At 42.7% G+C, this 22,757-nt stretch overlaps 1 protein-coding gene across 1 annotated transcript; it reads left to right on the forward strand.

Annotated features, from left to right (window-relative positions):
* The first annotated feature begins 848 nt into the window (after positions 1 to 848).
* Positions 849 to 20,513, forward strand: LOC310954183 (EGF-containing fibulin-like extracellular matrix protein 1). Its single transcript, XM_083923526.1, is given in 15 exon segments — positions 849 to 1,003; positions 1,574 to 1,679; positions 1,847 to 1,892; positions 2,085 to 2,381; positions 13,003 to 13,125; positions 13,308 to 13,400; positions 13,403 to 13,426; positions 14,717 to 14,836; positions 14,961 to 15,053; positions 15,056 to 15,079; positions 16,006 to 16,132; positions 16,219 to 16,337; positions 16,340 to 16,393; positions 16,396 to 16,409; positions 18,576 to 20,513. Coding segments are annotated over 14 exon segments (1,377 nt in total). The 5' UTR covers positions 849 to 1,003; positions 1,574 to 1,598; the 3' UTR covers positions 18,738 to 20,513.
* The last annotated feature ends 2,244 nt before the right edge of the window (positions 20,514 to 22,757 follow it).

The raw sequence follows: 22,757 nt of genomic DNA on the forward strand, positions 1-22,757 counted from the left end.
TCTATCCACTCATATCAGCAAGGCTGTTGGCACACACATGCATACGCACACACAGACACACAATTACTTGCTGTCTCTTCACCCATGGGAAATCCAGGAAACCATGCCAATTCCAGCAGATGTTCCTGAAGTGCAGGCATCTTGTAAACACCATGAAATGTATTAGAGGCTAATGTAGTGGTTGCTGACAGAGGTCTTCAACACATGATTTGATTTTAACACCTGCTGCACACACACTGTACACACACAGGCACTGAAGTCCCTCACAGCATGACAGGGTATGCATGTTACAACCCCAGACGTTATGGGGGCTTATTCTTAAAATAACATGCAGAAAAAGCGTAGGACTCCTAAAAATTAAATGGGGTTTTGCTCCAGATTTCCTCTCAGAAAACTGTTGAAGTCATGCAAAAATAAGGACAATATAACTTCAAACTCCCTAAGGTGGTGTTAAAAGAACACTGTGGTTCATCAAGGACAGACATTTTATTAAAGTTTAATTAAGTAATCTATAATGTGGTTTATTATAGCATTAAATAATAGATATATAGGAAAGCAGACATACAGTGGTGGTAACCTTAACTCTGCTTTGGTTTCTTAGATAGATGGGAATAATGTTCTGTGCAGCACTATAATGAGTAAAAAATATATTAGATTTAGTTTTCCATTGATAGCACTTTTCTTATGATGATTAGCTTTTTTATCACTAGTCATCAGTCTATAGAGGGAGCCACTGTAGCCTGCTGATCGTTTACTGCTCCCTCCGTGAGAGAGAAAACCCGGAGCTCAACCTGCCCGGTACACCGCCCCCAGCATGTCATACTATACGAGCCGCATGTTCATCACAAGTGCTGCTTCCACTCCGACAACCATCTAACATCCACTGCACCGTTTGCAGAATAAAGACCAGTCTGCTGCGACGAGCGAACACCCGGATTTTGCAACAAAAAAGCTCAACCGGACGCGTTTTCATCAGCACGCAAGGAGAGTTGGGGATCCGCAGGTAATTGCAGGTACGTCGCCACAGGATGACACAGCTCTGTGGAGCGCTCTGAGCAGATAAGGAGAGCTGCTCAAGGAGCATGAATGTTGAAACAAGTGAGGGAAAAAATCTGCAGTAGCACTTGTTCCTTATGTAGTTCACTTGTGTCAGGGAATTGTCCAGTAACAAGTGTTGGTGCGGTGAATCACATTCATGATTGTGCAGCTTGTTAACTTGGACACGTTTTGTGCAAATACAGAATTTGAAACAACAAAGCTCTGCGTGGCTGATTAATTCGTTCATTTTCCTGACACTGGTGGACACAGGAGGGCATGTTTACGCACGATCTTTACGCGTATTACGCTCTAATCCTTTTGGAGAAAAACAGCAGAAAAACACTTCACTTAGTTGAAGTCGCAGATTTAGCTGGAGCGGTGCCAACATAAACATCACGCCAGCAGCAGGAGATGTTGGGACTCGTTAAGCAATGCCATCAATGATGTAATAACTGGTATTAAAACTTGTAGGCTTGTCAAGCGAAAAATGATCTTGCACGCTCTATCCATTTGGTCCCTCTGCATCTCGTTACAGTGCTGCTCCGACGGTTTCGGTCGACATGCTGGGCATCTGCGTGTGTCTTTGTGCGGTTTTCACACATGTTCTCTCTCAGGAGGCTGAGGAGCCCGTCTTCTACACAGTAAGTGAGAGATCTTTGCCAGCTACTGTACGTTAAATACGACCTGACATGCTGTGTACTTTAATTCGCCCAATGCAGGCTTCATATGTTTATTTATAATATGATGTTACATGAAAGGACTATACAATATGTATAATTTCATGGTAATCATTATCTGTCCTTCACAGTGCACAGAAGGGTATGAGTATGACAGAGTCAGAGAGCAGTGCAGAGGTGAGAAATTAAAAATTACCTTTAATGATAAGCATGGGTTATTATACATTTGTAGTAATGGTAACTTTATTTATCATATATTTTTAACAAAGCGTGATGTCAGCTGTCATTTTTAACCAATTTAACTAATTCCAGTGCAGAAAATTCCATACTCAATGGCTTTCTTTCTTTCTAACTGTTTTTCCCTGTCAGACATCGACGAGTGTGCCTTGTTAGACGATGCCTGCAAAGGGGGCATGCAGTGTATCAACCACTTTGGTGGATACCTCTGCCTCCCCAAGAGTGCCGTCATCTATATCAGCAAGGATGGCGAGCAGGTGCCGCTGCCAGAACCTGTCCCTGCTGTCCCGGCAATCCCTGTTGTCCCTGTAGCCCCGCCGAGCCAGCCTCAGCCCCCTCGCTCCTCAGGCACCCAGGGGGGCTCTCAGCCCAGCCGGACCATCCGCTGTGCACCTGGATACACTGCAGACGAGCAGAACCTCTGCAGAGGTAAGATTGGCTGCCCCTGCAGGCACTCCTCCTCCTCCTCCTCCTCCTCCTCGTCCTCCTCTTCCTCCTCTCTGTGCAACTATAAGATGATAAAAGTACCATCAAAGTAACTGGAAAAACTAACTTTTCATTTTTTACGGCTTTACACCAACACATGGAGACAGATCCCCTTATCTCAACAAGTGGTGTTGACAAGCTCCTCAGGAGAGAAATTGGACTCTGTCAGCAGGAGAGGAGGTGTAACCACAAAATATGGTCTACAAGTACAAAAGGGATGGCTGCCACACTCTCTCCATAAAAAGTTGGCCTTCATGAGACAGATTACACCCTAAAATGTGAGCGCAGATTAAAATCCCACTGCACTGCTTTGTACTGCAGTATACATGTCGAGATTGAGAAGTTTTTTTAATTTCCTGAATATCAGTAGTATGCATTTGTTGCACAAGGCCAGATGCAGTGCTGCAAGAATGCGTCTCCAATTACTTGTTAACGACTTTAGAGCCTCAATAAGCAGAGCTCCAAAGGTGAACCGTTCATCCATCTGTCTGACAGTCCTCAACAGCTAAACCATGCGTAGCTGCCAGATGTGTTGCAAGCTTCTTGTTTTTTTTTCTCACCGTGATGTCATGTTCTCTAAACTCTTTGGTCGCTCGCAGCGTGATGTTTTTGGCCGGAGTTCAGCCTCTTCCTAAAATATAAGAAATTGTTTGGGCGCTGAGATTCTCTGCTTCAGGGGGCAAATCGTGGAGATTTTATAGCTCTGTGCTCGAGTACAGCCCTTGACACTTACAGCAGATATTCCCTGGGCAGGGACCATCCTGAGATTTTGGGAGCTGCGCAAGATTGTGTGGGTGTGATCCTGTGTTTGGGGCGAGACTCTTTGATCTTTACAAATGGGGAGTGGTTGAAAGATTCATTCTTTGTCTCACACACACACACACACACACACACACACACACACACACACACACACACACACACACACACACACACACACACACACACACACACACACACACACACACACACACACACACACCAGCGTCCTTTGTTGCTTTGTGCCAGATGTTCATAGCTGCACCTGAGAGAGAGAGAGAGAGAGAGAGAGAGAATCTCCTGTAACCTCTTGTAGTTTTTACCTTGCAATCTGTCCTGGTCTGTTAGAGATGGGGAAGGTGACCGTGTTTATGTAGAGTTAGATGTATAAATGTAATATAAGGCAAAGTGCATTGCTCTAAATTACATGTGTTCAGTGGTTAGGAGCTCCTCTTGCCAATAGGCAGAGGCATGTGGTAAGGCTTGCGGTCACAGAGCTCCAGTGAAAGTCACAAATTTGATTTTACACCTGGGGCAAAGATATGTGTGAGGTGCTTTATGTGTTTCTCTGAATTGGAACCCAATTAGGTTTTATTAGAGTGTAAAACATGGCAACATATCAGCTAAAGTAACCACATAAGCGAGCTGGCATGGGTATAATACTTATTCATTCGCTGGCGTGCCGTTTCAGTGCATGGGCTAAACAAAGATAGGCTGTTGCTGTCAGTGTTATTGCTTTGAAATGACTGGAGTTTTAACTGGAAGGCGTCTCGTGCCGTCTCATGGGCGTATATTTCTGTTGGTGGAGTGATATAATCTTTGTTTACATCAGTCTCCGGTTTCCCTGTCATTACCTTTAACTCGCTACAATGAGCCAATTGTTCTTGGACACAGAATTGTCTTTTCTCTTTTTTTTCACCCCACAGTTAAAGTTTTGCACAGCTACGTATCTCGCTAGCAGAGGAATTCCCATTAACTTTCAATGGGTGGGTTGGGGGGACCTCAATGTATCAAATAGTGCTTACATCAGGCGCCTTCCCTGCTAACTCACCACTCTGTGGAGGAAACCTAGAGTGCAGAGTCAGGTAGGGCAAAGGGGAAGACGAAAGGCTGACACTGACTAAATAACCACAGAAGTGCTGGAGCACTGACCAAGCCAGGTCGTACCGACGTCAGGGGTTGTGCTGCCGCTGAGTTGTTTTGGTGACTAACTGCTGAGTGTGTGGCGAATAGTAGAGATCAGCTAAATGTCCTGGAAAAAAAAAAAGACGCCAATTTTCCAAGGCACAACTTAAATTGTTTTAAAAAACGGTTTTCTAAAACAACAACAAAATATGCTGATTAAAAGGGACGCAAACCACAAATTATATAACACACTTCACCCTGATATTTTTTTGCCCTTTTAAACGTAGCTTTAATATATGTTCCAATTTCGCAAATGGGCAATAAAGCCCTTTGGCCCTAAGTGTGAACCCGAGTGTGTGTTGTTGCAGTGACACATTGGGGAAGTTGGCGCCCTGCTCCGGCCCGGCCACACGGAGACACTATGAACCTTTACTGTATGTGTGACAGCTTAATGATGCCTCACATTTCCATGACCTCCCCCCACCCTCCAAACATACACACACATACTTACTGTGTTTACCGCCGGGAGATGCCTACAAGTGGCTAGTTGTAGTCTTATGTATGTATATTAACTCTTATTTTCAGCAGGGGTGAGATCACCTCCTCCAAGAAATGAAGGCTGTCCATCAAAAGCAGTCGAATCAGTCATTAAATCTGATGAAAGGTGGAAAGCGGTTGTTTTATGATCCTCATTTACAGTTGTTATATTGTGTTTGAGAGTACTCATAACTCAGCTGTACTTTCAATGGCTTCAGGCATATGATACTGGCCAAAGAAAATGATGCATATCGCGTTTTACGCTTTCTGATATTCTCCTTGCGAGTCCTGAGTTCATACTTATTTTTCATGTCTAAATTAGATACTCATGTGCTTCAGTATGGGACATGAAAGGACATGCCACTCCTGTTTACCTGTCTGGTTTCCTGAGGTCATGCAGGCCACATTACCACCTACATGCCTGACTGATTTCAGCTATGCCTGGACGCTCTTTACCTGCAGTGGCTGGAAATCTTTCCTAACTATGTTCTATTAAGGCTTTTAATCCCTGTGTGACAGAGGACTTGTGTACTTTTCCGAACAAGGCAGAGCGCATGCAATAACATTTTTCCGCACAGATGCAATGCACTTGGGAGGAATATCTCTGGAATGTCAGTGGTGGTTGTTTTTTCCGTTTGCTCCCATCTTTTGTGATGGTAGGAATTACTCACCACCTTTTGACAGATAAGCATCGGATCGATCCGCGAGGAGCAGGAATGCAGAGAGCAGAACAAGCAGGGGGAGCAGAACGTGATGCGGCTGCACGATTTGACCTTTACAGTTTATACTTTGCAGCTCCGCACGTTGCCGTCTCACCCTAACATTTGCACTGGAAGAAACAAGCCCCAGCCACTCAGTCTTCACTCGTCCACAGACAATGTAAAAAGATGTGAGGATACACATAGAGAGATTACAGTTTTTCAGGAAATTCCTTCAGATGATATCCTGTTAGTGTTTGTTTCTCCCAAACATCCATCAGAGATAAGCAACACAGATCTGTAAAAGGCTGTTGCATACAGAAGGAAGGCTTTAACACTGAACAGGATGTTGAATTAAAGCATTCTGTGGCAATTTTGTTGAGGAAGTGGGATCAAACACAACCGGACCCACTTTATTTAGGGTAACGCAAACAAAAAGACACCTGAGGCACACCTTTGTGCCTGTTGAACCCTCCTATTACCAGCTAAGCTCATGCCTTCCACCTGTTCTCAGACTGATGGTTTGCACTGTCCTGCATCAGTCAGCTTCACTATGTGATTGTCCCAGTGCCATATGGTATGATTTAACTGTTCAGCTCATTGAATCTGTTTCGCAGCAGCAGCTTCAGCAACTTGTGTTGCATCTTTGAGCCTTTAATGGTAGATGCTTTCTAGGCATGGAGTATCTCAACGGTTTATGACCAAATACCTGTGTTTATGTTAAATTAAAAAAAAAAGCAATATCTGCCAATAAATCGTGTCAATTAGCATATGTGTGATCGACTTAATTAACATCAGTATGTGCCTTAAACTTCCAGTAATCGTCATGTTTTAGAGTCAAGCACTAGTGAGTCAACGATTCTGAGATTTCTGGCTTTCAAAACTCACTTTCCATTTGCAAACTGTGCCAGAAAACCTGTTGATGTTGCAACTCCTCAGTTGCTGATAAAGACGTTTCCAATTCTTTAATGCTCTTTTAATTACTGGATGTATTTTGACATCAGTGTCTCCATGGTGATAAACAGTTTTTAATCCCTTGATCTTAGAAACCAAGAAAATCAAGAGTAAAAGAACTGCGCTTGAAAGAACTTTGGCGATAACATCCTAAATCATATTCATCTCATTACATGAATGACCACTGCCCTCCTGTGATTTAACGGGCATAGCATTGTGACAGTATTTCATTAGCTTCCAAATGACCAGAGTATCTTTCAGAGATGTGAACAAATGCAGACAGCCCCTCTTTTTGCCTGTGCAGTGTTCTGTACAGTACGTTGTTATTGCTTGTGGTTTTGCTGCTGGCTCCTAACTGCCGTCCCATCAACGATGGCAGAGAGGAGCAAGGGGGGAAGCAGCTTTGCCATGCCTTCTCGCATAAGTGCTTAGTGTTGTTGTTATTATTCTCCCTGAGGTCGGTGCCTGTCCAACGACCAGCTGCTTCCTCCTCTGATGTGCTTACATGTGTTGCTCTTTCCGTTTACCTCATGATGGAAAGGGACACAGGGCTGCTATAAATCACTAATGTGCCCAGCTGGGTGATGTTCCCGTGCGATCACAGGGTTCACCCTTCTCACAGTGTTTCTCCTTCGATTCGTATTAGTACACTTTTTATTTCAAACTTATTCTAAGTTTCATTCCTTCCACGCCACAAGTCTGCTTTTTAAAGGCCGTAAAAGGCCAGAACGTGTCTACTGACATCATGTCAGGTGGGCAGAGTGATTGATCGTCTTCACATTGAATAGCAGGAGAGTTGCTCAGCACTTCTTTTTTTGAGACATTTTCAGAGTAACAGGAAGGATTATTATCAGCCAGGAATGTAGCTGGCACACTGGACGGATTCTCAAGAATGTCAAGACTCTGCCCGACCTTTAGACGAGTGTGGAACAAACTCACAAACCAGTTAGTAAGTGTCAGCATGACTAAAACTCCTGTTCCTCCTGGACAATGAGAGCGATGAGAGGGGGAATCTTGGGAGTGGTGCGGATAGCAAGAGCATGGAAATATTTCTTGCCCTAACATAGAGGAAATACACAAAATATAAGGTTTGAGGTGGGGGTGCACCAATTTTGAAATTCTGGGCAGATATCAGATGTTTAAAAGAATAATTTGGCCAATGCCAATAAATAGGTTTTACTGTTGTTTTTTTGTTTTGTTTTTGTTGTCATATAAATAACTGCTCTAAAACCGTTTTAACCTCTCAACACAACATTTACCCAGCGCAAAACAGATGCAACATGGCATGAACATTGGACACTGAAATCGGTGAATATCATCCTTCTTGCCGAATTTCCAATTGCAGTCAACAAGGCAAATATCATCCGATACCAATGTTGGGATGATAAATCAGTGAATCCCCAGTTTAAGTGTCTTGGATTCTTTGATTTCTTATCTGCTTTGTGTTTGTACTTGCTTTGAAAGGGAAACACTACCACTCACATTTGTATTGAGGTTGTGTTCAAGCCAGTACATTTCATACCGCCTTGCCGAGAGAATTATATACAAAGGAAACAACATTCACTGCAGCGTTTGCCAAGAGGGATGATATTAAGGTGTTTAGGGTTAAACAAAACCAAAACGCTCAGGGTCTGGTGTGCGACATGATAATAAATTTGACGTTGTGAAATTTTATGGGCTATTAGCATCGCACATCTTGCCCCCTGCTTTCCAAAAGATTGAATTATCTAATAATCAGAGGGAAACAGAGATGCTTTCCAACAGCAGGATGGCTCCAACTGTTCTTTGGAACAGCTCCTGCTTTCCATTGCAGTGGTTCAGTGAAAACAAGACTAAATGCTCTCAAGTGATAATTACAACAAGCCCTATCATGTCAGTTTAAATCTGGAGCAAATAACACATTGTTCTGAATTCTGGCCAAACAATTTTTAGTCACCGTTTTGGACACATATGCTGTTTCTTTCTCGCCCGGCATATGCACGCACTAACACACCAAACATCTCTTCATAGTGTATCACCCCATTCTGTAAAACATTGTAAAAACGCCGTTTAATGTTCGAGCACCTCAAACAGGACCTCTGATGCACACACACCCACTCGTCCATTACACACACACACTCACATTCTTTGAGCTGCCGCCATCCCTGTTACTCCCCCAACTCCCACGAGGCATTTAGAATTAATCTCCCTGAAAAGCAAGGAGTTTTTAACTCTGACATCACATATGCACACACAGCCGTAAATCTAACTTCAAATCTTTAAAAGCCCTTTTTTGTTTAAAAAAAAAAAGCCTCCACCCTTTCTCCTCATTCTTTTCGTCCACATCTTCCACTCTCCTGCTGGACAGCCTTATCTTTCCCTGCTTGTGATGTTACAGCAAACTCGCTCTTAGAGGAAACTTGTAAGCTGTGTTAAATAAATTCTGAAAAAAAAAAAGGTCTGACCTCAGAGAACAGAGTCACTTTTCCCCACACGCAACACATCATCACATTTGATGGTAAAATCTGTTTTCCTGTGTAAACTATACGGACTGTACTGCATGTGGTAAGCTGTGGAGACTTTATGGGACCTGAGAGGCAGCCAGTGTGAGATGCCCCCCCCCCCCACACACACACACACACACACACTTGTACGCATGCACACGCGAACTTCTGTGGAACTTTGTATTGGCAGCGCCTTAAAGGTTTAGTGACAAAGTAGCAGTTACCACAAGATATTCCCGTGAATGAACCTTTGGGCTGCACTCAGCACATATGCTTTTATTTAGAGCTCTCCAAGCTTTCTTCTTAAAGGGAGTGAGGATGACTCTGGCTTTCCGTACACAGAACTTCTTAGGAAGCATCGCTGCATTCTTCACGTTTAAATAATTTACAGTTAGCCTTGTGCAGTTACTTTAAACCAACAGTTGGTTTCTACACCTTATGTTGGAGAGTGTCGAAACATGAATCAGATGCCTGCCCTTCACCAATGACACCTTGTCTGATGGATTCACATAGTCTCCCAGGTACACAGTGGCATAAATGTTGTCAGACTCATGCCTGTTAATTCATGCCAAGATCATTCCAAGTACACCTGATGTAATTCTGGTCACCAACAATGGCCTAAAACTTGAGCAAGTGCTGCATTGAGAAGCTGCTCTTAACCCAAGTCTTGAAGCCATAAGCCGACCAGCTCTAGCTCAGATTTTGCCCTGAATTCAGCCTGAACAAAGTTGAGTGTGCCTAATGCAATTGGTCAAAAACTACTGGTTATCTGATATGGTGCTAATCATGTTGGGGAAAATTACACCAATGAACTGCTCACTGTTCATTCAGTCACAGCCGTATGGAAATAACACCAAACTGAAAAGCGAACAAAGAAAAAGACAATCTTAGAATAAGGCTACCTTTTGAGAAACCCTTTGACTGGCTAATTGTTGTTTAGCCACAATATTGGCCATAAAATCTCTTGATGAATCTTAGGATAAACTAACTAAGAATCAGAATCAGAATTCATTGCCAAGTAGGTTTTCACACGCAAGGAATTTGCTTCCCTGTTTTTGGTGCATAATATAAACAAAGTAAGAGAAAATGAAATTAAAAGAAAAAGAAGAGAAATTACAATAAAAATATATGAATTTGAAATACTACAACAAGTATGTACAACACCTCTGGATAAAAGTGAAAGAGCACTGCAGTTTTTAGAAATTGTTCTGTGCTGAAATGTGCAAAAGTTCAAAGTATGAAGTATTCCCTAAAATTATACATTTTGCCAGGTGCTTTTGTTTATGTCCAATATACCTGCAAAAATAATGACATTCCAATCAACTGGTGATTAATTAGCAAATGTTTGCACGCTAACACACTAAACTAAACTGGTAAACAGTAGCTAAACATCAGCTTGCTAGCATTGCCATTCTTTGCATGCCGTCTGACATAGCATTAAGCTTGGGTTTGCTGTGTCTACCATGGTGCCTACAGCCTCATAGAGCAGCTGCAGTGGCTGTATCAGTGCGTTGACCTCACCAAATATCACCGAATTTAGCTTTCTGTCACTAAAACCATAACATTTCACTGGTATCACAGTTTGCTTGTCTCCTGGCACTATGACAGCATAAACACACAGGAATTAGTTTATCAGGGATCACAAGTCTCAGACTTGACTTGTGTTGTCTGAATGTATTGCCAGAAGGCAGGGCATTTCCAGTCTCAATGAATCACCAAATACCTCCAGTAAGTAGGCGTAGTTGTGATTCAAAGGCACTTGATCCCGGTTTCAACTATTTGTTGACATTCATTAACATTTTTCTGTGTAAACAGGATTTTACTTCTCTTTTTTTTTCTCCGGCAATCACATAGGCTTCATTTTTATTAATTAAAGGGTAAGCTAGTGGTTTACTTTGCATAGCTCACGGCTCAAGGCTAGCACAGTGCAATCTGTATTGTTTTCTCCCATCAATGTTCTGCATCTTCAAGCTAGGTGTTGTTTTTGGGAAGTTGTTTTAATGACTGTGTTACCCAGATAGATGCAACCTGATTAAACCTACACAAATCTCTCAACAAAACGGTTGAGTGTGGATTTACTTGCATATTGGTGGCTATCCACACCGCATGGGATATCTATCAACTACATCTAGACTAGGTAGATCTCTTGACCCAAGAGGATGAATCTAGATGCTGCAGGACTACCAGAGCTTTTAAACAGCCATGTCATGAAGCCTTCGGGCTGCTGGCAGCATCCCATCGTGCGATACTGCTGGAATCCAAGCACTCGGATTCTCACTCACATTTGGTGCTGGTTGCGGATGCACTTTCCCAGACGCCTTTTCCAAGCCACATTACAGCAAAACAACGCTGCTTTTATCTTTGTCCTCCTCTAAGCGGGTCAATGAGCAACAATCCCCGTCTGTGCATTCCTCCCTGAATGCAATTCGCACCTGTTGTCTCTAAAGTGCACCTTTTAGATCAGCCCTGCTTTTGTCCCTAATGTACTGAGTTCGTCTTATCACTGTGCTCCATAGAGTTGAGCACATTAGACCTCTTGCCTATCCTCCCTTTAAGGAGGGATGACAAATTACCTTCTGTCCGCCTTTGTGTTTTCATGGGGTTCTATTGCAGCAAATCAAGCCAAATCCTCACCAACACCAGTCCCACTGGATGGTGGAGGCTGTGGGACTAGTCCATTTGAGATACTCAGGGAAAGGAATGATCCTCTCCAGCTGAGCTCACATTATATGAAAACATGTCCAGGGGAATAGTAGTTTGCGATATGTCGATAAACAGCAGCAAGTAGGGCTTTCTTGAACTCATTTAAATGGTTTGATTGATACATTTGACATGTTTGTCTCTGGTGCATTGATTGAGGGATAATACAATCATGTCTTTAAAGGCAGCACAGAGTTCACCTGTAGGTTTCCCCCACGCAGTATTGTAAGGCTCTGCATGTGCCAAATCACAATGCAGTAATAGTACCCCCGCTTCCTTTCCTGTGTGCGTGTGGTATTGAGGATAACTGTCTGTCATGCTCTTAAACTGATGCCCACTGGCTGTCTGCATATGATGGGTTGTGTCAGACCACCCAAGAGGACTGCTGGTGGGCTCACAGGGATGAGAGTTTCAGTACGGGTGTATCTGTAGTGTGTGTGTGTATGTGGGGGGGGGGGGGGGGGGGGGGGTAGTAGAAGTTCAGAAAGAACAGGGGTGAGGGGCGTTCTAGTGAGCCTTTTTTTTTTAAAGAGGCTCTGACTCCAAACAAACCAGAATTGAGAATGTGTTTGCAGGATCATGATAAAAAGCAGAATCTTTACACTGCTGTGGTGTATTTTAGCCATAACACGAAAAAAACGTAAAAACCACCAACATTGACAGGAAACATCTTTGGGAGACATTTTATTTTTAGATGTACTTTGAATTTCTCGTTTGGCTCATGTCCCATCTGCTTACATGGAGGGGGCGGGACTTTTGACCTATACTGCAGCCAGCCACCAGGGGCGTTCCAGATGCTTTGGCTTCACTTTTGGGGAGCCAGGCAATCTTATCAGTTCTGCTGACTCTTTCTTTGTTAAACACCCACGCACACACACACACACACACACACACACACACACACACACACACACACACACACACACACACACACACACACACACATACACACACACACACACACACACACACACACACACACCTACCTTCAAGAGCTGTCCTGTTAGCAGAAGATATGATCTGTGTTTTCCCCTTCACCCGGAGCTGCTGCTGAATAAAAGCACTCTTTATTAATCTCTTGCTCTGAACACGTGTGTTTATGCCCATGTGTGTGATGTGATGGTGTCAGTGATCATAGATTTTTACTGTCTATGCAAAGCACTTCACACATCACAGATCACAGAGTACATATAGTCCAGACATGTTTTTTTTTTTTTTGCTTTGTCTGCCACATGTTCCTGCCCACAGTAAGGCATTAACTTAGTGTAGCTTCCTCTCAGTATCCATGCATGTGTGTGTTTATTGCAGACATAGACGAATGCGCGACAGGTAGACACACTTGTGGTGCTGAACAGACGTGCTATAACACCAGAGGCTCCTACACCTGCCAGTGTCCTCCAGGCCACCAGAAGAACGGAGATCACTGTGTAGGTGAGTTGACGTTGACGCTAAACACACGCTCCTCCTCTCGCTTTATCACATGATAACTGTTGTCAAGCTTTTGAAAAGGTTGTTGTGTCGTATATTATCAACTGATTTAAAGAATGTCTTTTTTTGCAAATTTTATCCTAAGGCTCATATTTTCATGACTCTCCTGTACATGTGCATTTCAGACAGAGACGAGTGCGCCCTGACCCACTACTGCATGCACCGATGTGTGAACACACAGGGGTCATACTATTGTGAGTGCAACGCAGGTCACAAGTTGGCAGCAACAACCACAGCTGTATTGGTAAGTCCCTGAAAAGCCTTGTGTACTTGTGTGTTAGTGAACGACATTGAATTGTACGAATACAGTATTTTGCTTCAATGCTTTTTTGTTCAGTTACTGCTTGTCAGACATTTAGTGTTGGTGTTGCCATGCTGACTTTTAAAGGGGATATATAATGCCTCATTTTCAGGTTCATATTTATATATTTGTTTGTACTAAAACATGTTCACATGCTTTAATGTAAAAAGAAACACATTCTTTTTTTCATACTGTCTGTCTGAATATACTTTTGTATTCACCTCTGTCTGAAACATTCTGTTTTAGGGCCTGTGTCTTTAAGCCCCCCTCCTGAAAAAGCCCAGTCTGCCCCTGATTGGTCTTACACATCGGCGCCTCTTTGCCTCTCTGTACTGACATTGCAGCTGGGAATGACTGTAGTGGCACTTTCTTCCTATATACTGTATAGTATAGTTGTGTATGAAGTCTTCAAGACTTGTTTAAAGGCTCCATTTGTGTTTGATCTAATCTACACACCTGTTTCACTAGTTTTCATTCACTACTTTGTACCCCTGTATTTCTGGTGCACTTGCTACTCAACTACGCACCTGAAGCTGAGCCAGCACCAACCCAACTTTAACCACTGATAATAGCCTAATAAAACTATCTAATTACTGCTTTAGTGTACATAGAAGTGGAACAAAACCACAAACCAGGGAAAAACAAAAGTATAATAAAACATCGTAAAGAAAAGAACAAATGCAATAAAAAAATGCATTTGCATGAACTAATAAACCAGAGTTTCTGAGTTTCTCTTATTCCTTAGTTTTCTCAGGATGCGGATATTTCAAGGAATAGCTTTATAAAAGCAGATGCTCGAGCTGTTGTTTGTTATGCCTCGAAGCTCAGAGCTATCATGAGATTGACCATGCAACCTGAACCCGCACAGCAAACCTCCTGCTGAAGTCAAGGAAGTTACTGAAAAATGTTTTGTTGTGATAGAGAAATGTTTATCTCTGGAACACATTTAGATCCATAAGAACCCGTGACTGGCTCCCAGCTATGCTAAAGCATGTGTTTGTGTTTCTAGTTGGTTCTTTCTAATAGGTTTATTACAAACTTGGCTCTTACTTACATATCGTTGGCCATCATTTCTATTCATTATTATAACACTGAACTAATTGCTGACACCTTAGTCGTTACCATGGTGAGTACAGTGCCATTTCTACAAGAGTGATGGCCAAAACCACAATAACGAGTTTCAAGTTTATCTGTCTAATGTCTATGTATGTAAAACATCTGCTTGTCTTCCAGATGTGAATGAATGCGATGTGGAAAATCCCTGTCAGCACCACTGCTACAACCTGATTGGCTCCTTCCTTTGTCAGTGTGAACAGGGCTATGAGCTGGCACAAGACACAGTCTCCTGCCAAGGTGGAAACATACATACACAGATATACATCTGCAGATAAATGCATGTTTGTTGACACCCAAATCCAAGTTACACTGCTTCCTTATCAATGGTAACTATGTTTGTGTGTGCATATGTTCTGTACAGACATTGATGAATGCAGCTTCTCCAGCTACATGTGTCAGTACCAGTGTATTAACAGCCCAGGAAGTTACTCCTGCGAGTGTCCAGAGGGATATCAGCTCAGGGAAACAGGATGTGTCAAGGTACTGCAGTCCTCCTCGTTCATCTCCCTTTTCTTTTCATCAATCTGTTTTTTAATTATCCCTTCTTAGTTTATTTATCTAACCCTTCTCTCTGTTTTCATTCACAACAAAGTCCCCCTTCTCTCCCTTCTTTCCTTCTCTTCCTCAACTCTTTGAAGATAACTCTTAAGAGGAGATAGATCATTCCTGCTATCATCCAATACTTTAACTCACAACCAGTACTGTCATGGAAAGAATGCAGAGGGTAGGCAACACAAACACAGCAACTTTGTGTTGCCCCGCAAAGCCACCTCTGTGAATTTATGTGCATGATGTTGGTTTCTTGAAGTGGATTTATTTGAAGCTCCGGCACACGCTCAAAGGGAGAGCTGTTATTTTTTCCTCTCCCCCTCGGTCAGGTGTAGGCTTTATAGGGGGAGCCATGAATCCGGCCAGTTGTGTCAGAGGGACCTTAAGGTGATGGAATCCAGGTTGCTGTGCCAGAAATAGCCCTGTGGTTTTGGGGCATGTTTGATGTTTGGGTTATTTTCATGGTGCTGCAGGGAGAGAGCTGCAGTTAGGCCTGTGTGGGGGGTTACATCGGTGGGCTTCCCTCGACTACAGATCTGCAGGCTTCCCTCTTGTGTTTCGTTTCACCCCCACAGCTGCTGGAGATGCAGCTCCAACACTAAAACACTGTTCCTAAAACTTGACTGTGATTTCACAGCTCTGTTTCATGACACGTGGAGAGTTTGTGTGTGTTTTGGAAGTGGGGGACTCTAGCATTGTCATCCAGCTATTTTTCACTGCTAACAACTCTCTCTCTCTCTCTCTCTCTCTCTCTCTCTCTCTCTCTCTCTCTCTCCCCCCCCCCCCCACCCCCCCCCCCCCCTCTCTCTCTCTCTCTCTTTCTCTCTCTCTTTCTTTGTCTCTTTGCCAATCACAAGACATAAATGAGTGTGAGACGGGGACCCATAACTGCCAAGACGATGAAATGTGTTGGAACTATTACGGAGGCTTCCGCTGCTACCCCAGAAACCCCTGCGAGGCGCCTTATGCCAAAACCTCTGAAAAGTCAGTAAACACAATCCAGATCTTTCGTTTCACTATCAGTGCGGCCAGTATCACAGAGATTGTCTTAATATTTTGTGTGTTTGCAGTCGCTGTATCTGCCGGTCTCAGGCCGAGTGCCAGGGTCTCCCACCGTCAATCGTCTACAAATATATGAGCATCCAGTCGGAACGGACTGTGCCAGCGGACATCTTCCAGATTCAAGCCACCACATGTATGCCAACACACACAACACCTTCAGGATCAAAGCAGGGAATGAGGCAGGGAATTTTTCCTGCGGGTAAGTTCACAGGAATGTTTGTTGTTGTTTCATGAAAACCTGGGAAAGGGTGTAACAGCTGATAAAAAATAGTAACAGTGTCACGATGCTTTCCAAATCTGCAGTTTCAAACTAAATCCATTAAATTACTCACATATTCACATTATTATTGTTATCTTCCTGACTCCACCTGTTACGTTTACCCAAACTGATATTTCATCAACATGTGGCCTATAACACAGTAGTTAGCTATGCTTGATCAAGATATCATTTGGTACTCTAAGCAAACAAGACTAAAAATCTACAGCCACACCTTTAATTATGCATATCTCTAAGCCTTAATATACACAGAAATTAGCTATCCGGCTGTTAAGTTGTGACGTAACGCCCTTTCAAAATACAATTCCCGGGCCCAAGCTGGTCCAAGCCTCGTATTTCTTAAATGCCACAGTGGTGTGTTCCAGTGCAATGTTTGAACAGATCTGATTAAAAAACAATGTAACTGTCATTTTACCAGCTATCAATGAAAAGGTTTCTCACTGAAGAAAGCAGTGATCGTACCGTATTTTTCGGATTAAAAATCGCTCCCGAGTATAAGTCTCACCAGCCGTAAATGCATAATAAAGAAGGAAAAAAACATCTATAAGTCGTACTAGAGTATAAGTCGCATTTTTTGGGGAAATTTATTTGATAAAATCCAACACCAAGAATAGACATTTCGTCTTGAAAGGCAATTAAAATAAAAATAGAATAGAGAACAACAGGCTGAATAAGTGTACGTTATATGACGCATAAACAACGAACTGAGAACGTGCCTGGTATGTTAACGTAACATATTATGGTAAGAGTCATTCAAATAACTATAACATATAGAACATGCTCTACCTTTACCAAACAATCTGTCACTCCTAATCACTAAATTCACTGAACTCTTCTTTCTCGGTGTCACTTCTGAACAACTCCGCCAACTCTAAGTAGCAGGTAGCATCTTTTTTTTCACAATGCACTTCTGCCATGTCCCGCCCCCGCCGAATTTTGATTGGTTGACGTGTGTGTTTGACGATTGCTGATATACGATATATAGTCTCTTATGTGACTGACATAAATAATAGCCCGGACTATTATTTGATATTTTACGGTAATGTGTTAATAATTTCACACATAAGTCGCTCCAGAGTATAAGTCGCACCCCCGGCCAAACTATGAAAAAAACTGCGACTTATAATCTGAAAAATACGGTAATTGTTCACAGGTTTGTGTTGTCTGTTTTGTTCGACAGAGTGTTTCAACCGGGAAATCGTATTTCGAAGGGGTGTTACGTTAGACTTAAATGCTTGATAGAGACCAAAACCATTTTGTTTTTGTACCAGGCTGTAAAAGCGTTTATTTCTGCTGTAAAGTTGGGCATTTGAACATGGGCTCTTTGGGGATTGACTCGCTTTTAGAGCCAGCTTCAAGTGGCCAATTGAGGAACTGCAGCTTTTGCGCACTTCCTCGTTGGCTAAATTTTTCTGTCCTGACATACTGATGTTAAGCAGGTATAATGTTTACCATGTTTATCATCTTTGTTTAGCTTGTTTGCATGATAACACTTGCTAATTAGCAGTAAACACAAAGTACAGCTGAGGCTGGTGGGAATGCTGTTAGTATCCAACCTATGTTGAGCTGTATCATTAAAGTCCCAGTCGGCAACATTTGTTTGATCATATTCACTTAAATGGACACTCTGCTCCGATAGAACAACGTACATCATCCGTTTTTTTTAAAAATGCGGCTCAACGTGCATCTAGAGCTTGTTGTTTGTTTTGCAAAAATCCATCGCTCTCGTATCATACTGTCCATTCAGTTCGTGCACACGCCACAGATCCCCCCTCCCCCCTCGCGCATGTTACAATATCACAGGCACACGCCTCAAGCTAGGCATACGCTTAAAGACATTAGCAGTTGCTATCTATGAGTAAGTTTATCGGGGAGAGAAGACACAGGCACGTTCACAGGAATCTGGTGCACGGGCACTTACGAGCACTCGATGGGAGGGCGGTGAGTAGCTTGTAGTGGGGGAGGGGCATGAGATATGTAAACATTCAAAGTTTTAGTCAACTTCATCTGCCAGACTTGCCGACTGCAGCTTTAAAGATAAATCTGTATTCAGGTGCTTACATAATGACTGATCATATATTCTTGCAGCGTTCCAGCAATGTGAGTGCCATGCTGGTGCTAACCAAGCCTCTGTCAGGCCCCAGGGAGTACATTGTGGACCTGGAGATGGTCACTCACCATCTGACCATGAACTACCGCTCCAACTCACTGCTGCGGCTCACCATCATAGTCGGGCCCTACGCCTTCTGAGCACCGCAATCCCCAGCAGCCAACATAAGTCTGGTCCAGCAAACATAACACAGCAGATGCCTGTATTCGCATAACATACTGTACATTTTCATACAATACAACATATAACATAGACTGTTCCAGACTCATTCAGCAGCTCAGCTGTTCCAGTAGGCTTTCTCATGACAGACCAGTCCATGCTGTAATGTGACCACTGGGCATCTTTTTCTATCAAAGTCAAAGGAAGCATTTTGATGAAGGGGAATCAAGCACTGTGTTTCAACAACAGCACTTAACAATAAAATATTTTTAATCTTTAAAGTTGAAACATTTGTGCCTAAGGTGGACTTAAGAAAGATAAGAAAGATGCTGGATGTAAGCATTTTCAATTTTGCTGCTTCTATATTAAAAACAATTGGGAATAGAGCACTCGGGAAAAGAGGCCTAGTGGACACACATCCTCACTGTTTTGATGCAGCTGTACCTACAATTATCACTATGTTTCAAACCAGAACTGCTTACAATAACCTGTGCGTGCATCAGTGAACCGACCTGTTGTAAGAAAGAGAACAATCCTATTTCCTATATAAATGTACATGATAATAACCAATATGAGCAGCTTTTGATACAAAAGTAACTGACGGACTTTGTAAACCACAGCTTCTGTTGATAAATGTTGTAGGGGTTAGTGCTGCTGCTGCGCTCCGCTGTTTGTGCAAGTGTCTGTATAGTTTTACTCATGAGTAATAATTTCCAGAGAGGTCCAGAACAGTTCAGAAGTGTAAAGGGAGGGAAGTCGCCTGTTTGTTGAGAGAGTACCAAACTTTGCATGACAACAGGCTTGATGCTCGTAGACTTCACTCACATAAGTAAAGTAAAGTTGTGTACATACCAAGGTAACAAATCTGTGTATGTGTGTGTGTGTGTGTGTGTGTGCGTGTGTGTGTGTGTGTGCGTGTGTGTGTGTGTGTGTGTTTGTGTGCGCGTGTGTGTGTGTGTGGCTGGCTTTGTTTATACATGCAAGCAAGTGAAAGTGTGAAACAGAGGGAAAAAAAGGGAAAGAGTGAGAAAGAGCTTGTTCTCTGCCCCCCAGCTTTGATGACTGTGGTCGAGCTGTTTACCATCCTCGCAACCCGGCGGTCACAGAGGCAATAACAGAGATTTTCTTTTTTTTCTTTTGAACTCGAGAACACGCACAGGAAATGACGGCTTTCGTAACACACCTCAGCCAATCGACCGTTCACTGGTGCCATGGCGATTCTCCAGAGGAACAGCTCGCCTTTCTAATGTCGGTCCCAGTCAAGATGTCACACTGGCACCAAGTTGGCTTGCGTGATAAACATAATTACAGTGCTTTGCCCCCGTACCTGGTTCACGTGTGACACAGGGGATTATTAAAGTATTAATACAATGCCACAACACTTTAGAGAGAAGTCTTTCACTACCTGCTTTGCCTTTTGTGACTCTGCGTGTCTGCTCTGGCTTTTTGCTGAAACACTGTACAATGTAGACACACAGCACTGAAAACCACACTGATAACCAGCATGTTGTCACCACTTCAAGTATCGAAAGTTATCCCTCTTATATGTGGTTTCAGCAGCGATAGTGCCTTAGAGGTATAAACACAAAATAATGTAACACTAATCGTATCATTCATGCTGTCAAGACTTCCTTCATTGAAATGCCTGAATGTTTTTATCTTCTATTTAAAATATATTTTGTCGTATGTATCTTATATTGATTGTACTCTGAAGAGCAAAAATTATATTGTTGAATAAAATATGATGGATAAATGGGGCTAGCTTGCTCTGTTTTTTATATAAAATACATCCAACCACTTGTGTGAAAGAGAGAAACAACAAATGTGAGAAAACAGCGCTGCTCTGCAGTGTGTCTGCAACAAAGTGAACAAGATATGTACATGTACAGTATAATGGAAAATGCAGAGGTTGTGTGAAATGCTCCGCTGCTCCTTCATTACTTTTGGGAAAACGTGAGGATGATTTCATCTGAATATAACAATGATAAATGCAGTGAACATGATGCTGTAGCCATCGTATCCATCTTATTTAAAGAGAACCAGAGGGAGTGATGTAGTATGTGGAGTCAATCTGTGCTGGGGGACATGAAGCCTGCACACACGCATATACACACACACAACATATTTAGATGTGAAATTGGTTGGGAGGGGTTTTATGGTAAGTTGTTACTCAATCATTCTGGTGTCGGGAGCTTTAGTCAGAGCAGCGTTGGGATGTGTAAGATGATACACGATGTGTCATTGTTCCCCTAACCCCATCTTCAGCTCGCTGCTCATTGGAGCTCTGTGTTTTTGCTGTCCGTGCATGATTCAACCCCCAGGAGAAAACATTGCTCACCCTATTTCACTGTGACTCAACCATTTGCTGAACTCCGCGAGAGGAGCAACATTTTCAGGTTCTTATTAATATTCCACTCATGGTAACGGTGAAGATAATTAACTTAATCTCCCTGCATATAGCTCGGCATTTCATTAATCACTGCTAGATTTGTGAAATAGATCAAAGCCAAAGCCACTGGATGAAGATCACAGAGAAGAAAAAAAAAAAATCATGAAAGTTCAGTAAGTTCAATGTTTGTCTCTGTCCTCTCCTCACTATAGTAGGCCTCCATTTCTTACTGTTTTTATGCTCAGAACATGTTCAGGATTAGATCTTAGAGAGCGGTTCGTATCAAACAGATATTTTTCCGGTTACTGTATTTACTCCTGTAAGAGAATGCAGTGCAGGCTGCTCAGCCTTAATATACACACTTGCAGTAGGTCTGTGTAATAGCAAGATGGAATCCCTTTAGTTTATTTTGTGATGCCCACCAGAAAAGTAAAAACACACCCAAATGATTAAGGCACACTAGCGGCTTTGTGCAGGTCGTACTCAGAAACAGTGGTGCTTTTAGCTAAATGCTAACATCATGCTTACATGCAGTGACAATGTTAACATATTAATGTTTATTGGGTATGCTATAAAGGCATGCTCACCATATTAGTTTAGCATGTCAGCATGCCTGCATTTAGAGAAATTTTACTCAAAACCACAAATGTCAACCTCATTGTGGCCCTATAGGAAAAGTCACCTAATACAATAACAATCCCTCCAGATACTTCACAGGTTTAGTGAAAACTTTGACCTGTTGGTGATTTCTCAGGAAAATTCAGGGGATCAAACAAGTCGGTACGATTCATCCTCTCGGGACCATGACTGGTATCTGTACAAAATCGCATCTTGAGTTCTTAGTTGCATCTTAGTTGCTGAGATATCAGTCAGTCACATTGCCATCCCCGCAGCTATGCAACTACTCCTGTGTGACTAAAACACACAATAATGAATAAATAAAACGTAAAACCCACAGGCGCAAAAAGTCTTTACGGTGCACCAGAACTACATTAATTTAGACATCGACAGGCCGAAGACTTATACAGGTGTAACCCCAGGGTCTACATCACAAAAATGTTGTTGAAACTCAAGTGATTAATCACTCCTCACTAGGAAATCATTCACAATCACTTCATAGTGTGCAGTTGCTCTATGTTCTCCTGTCTTGCCCTCTTTTAGAGTGGGTGTCAGAGAGAGAGGTAAGAGGTGTTTTAATGGCGAGAGAGTGCATGAAGAGGTGAGAAATGACTAGTTTATTGGATGACATTTGAGATCGGAAAGATATAATGGGATGAGGTCACTTGTTAACACTGGCAAAAAGTGCCACATGAGGGTGGCATAACTACACAACGGCCTTCACACAGAGACACGCTCACACACACACATGCACGCAGCTAAATAACTCGCTCTCAAGGTAACAAGAATACACACACGTCAAACAAATTAGCAAAACCAGCCGTCCATGTGTTTGTGTATGTAAATTGTGAACTCTGCTGGTATGGTATGCTGCCCGGTGCCACTGCATGTGGTTGTTGAACACGTGCCAGGTCATAAACACTCCCTGCCTGGTGCCCAACCACAGATGTCATTTCGATCAGCCCTCACTCAGGCTGAAAAAATAAATCCTGGA

Source organism: Echiichthys vipera (assembly GCF_963691815.1).
Source record: "Echiichthys vipera genome assembly, chromosome: 11".
Taxonomy (NCBI): Eukaryota; Metazoa; Chordata; class Actinopteri; order Perciformes; family Trachinidae; genus Echiichthys; species Echiichthys vipera.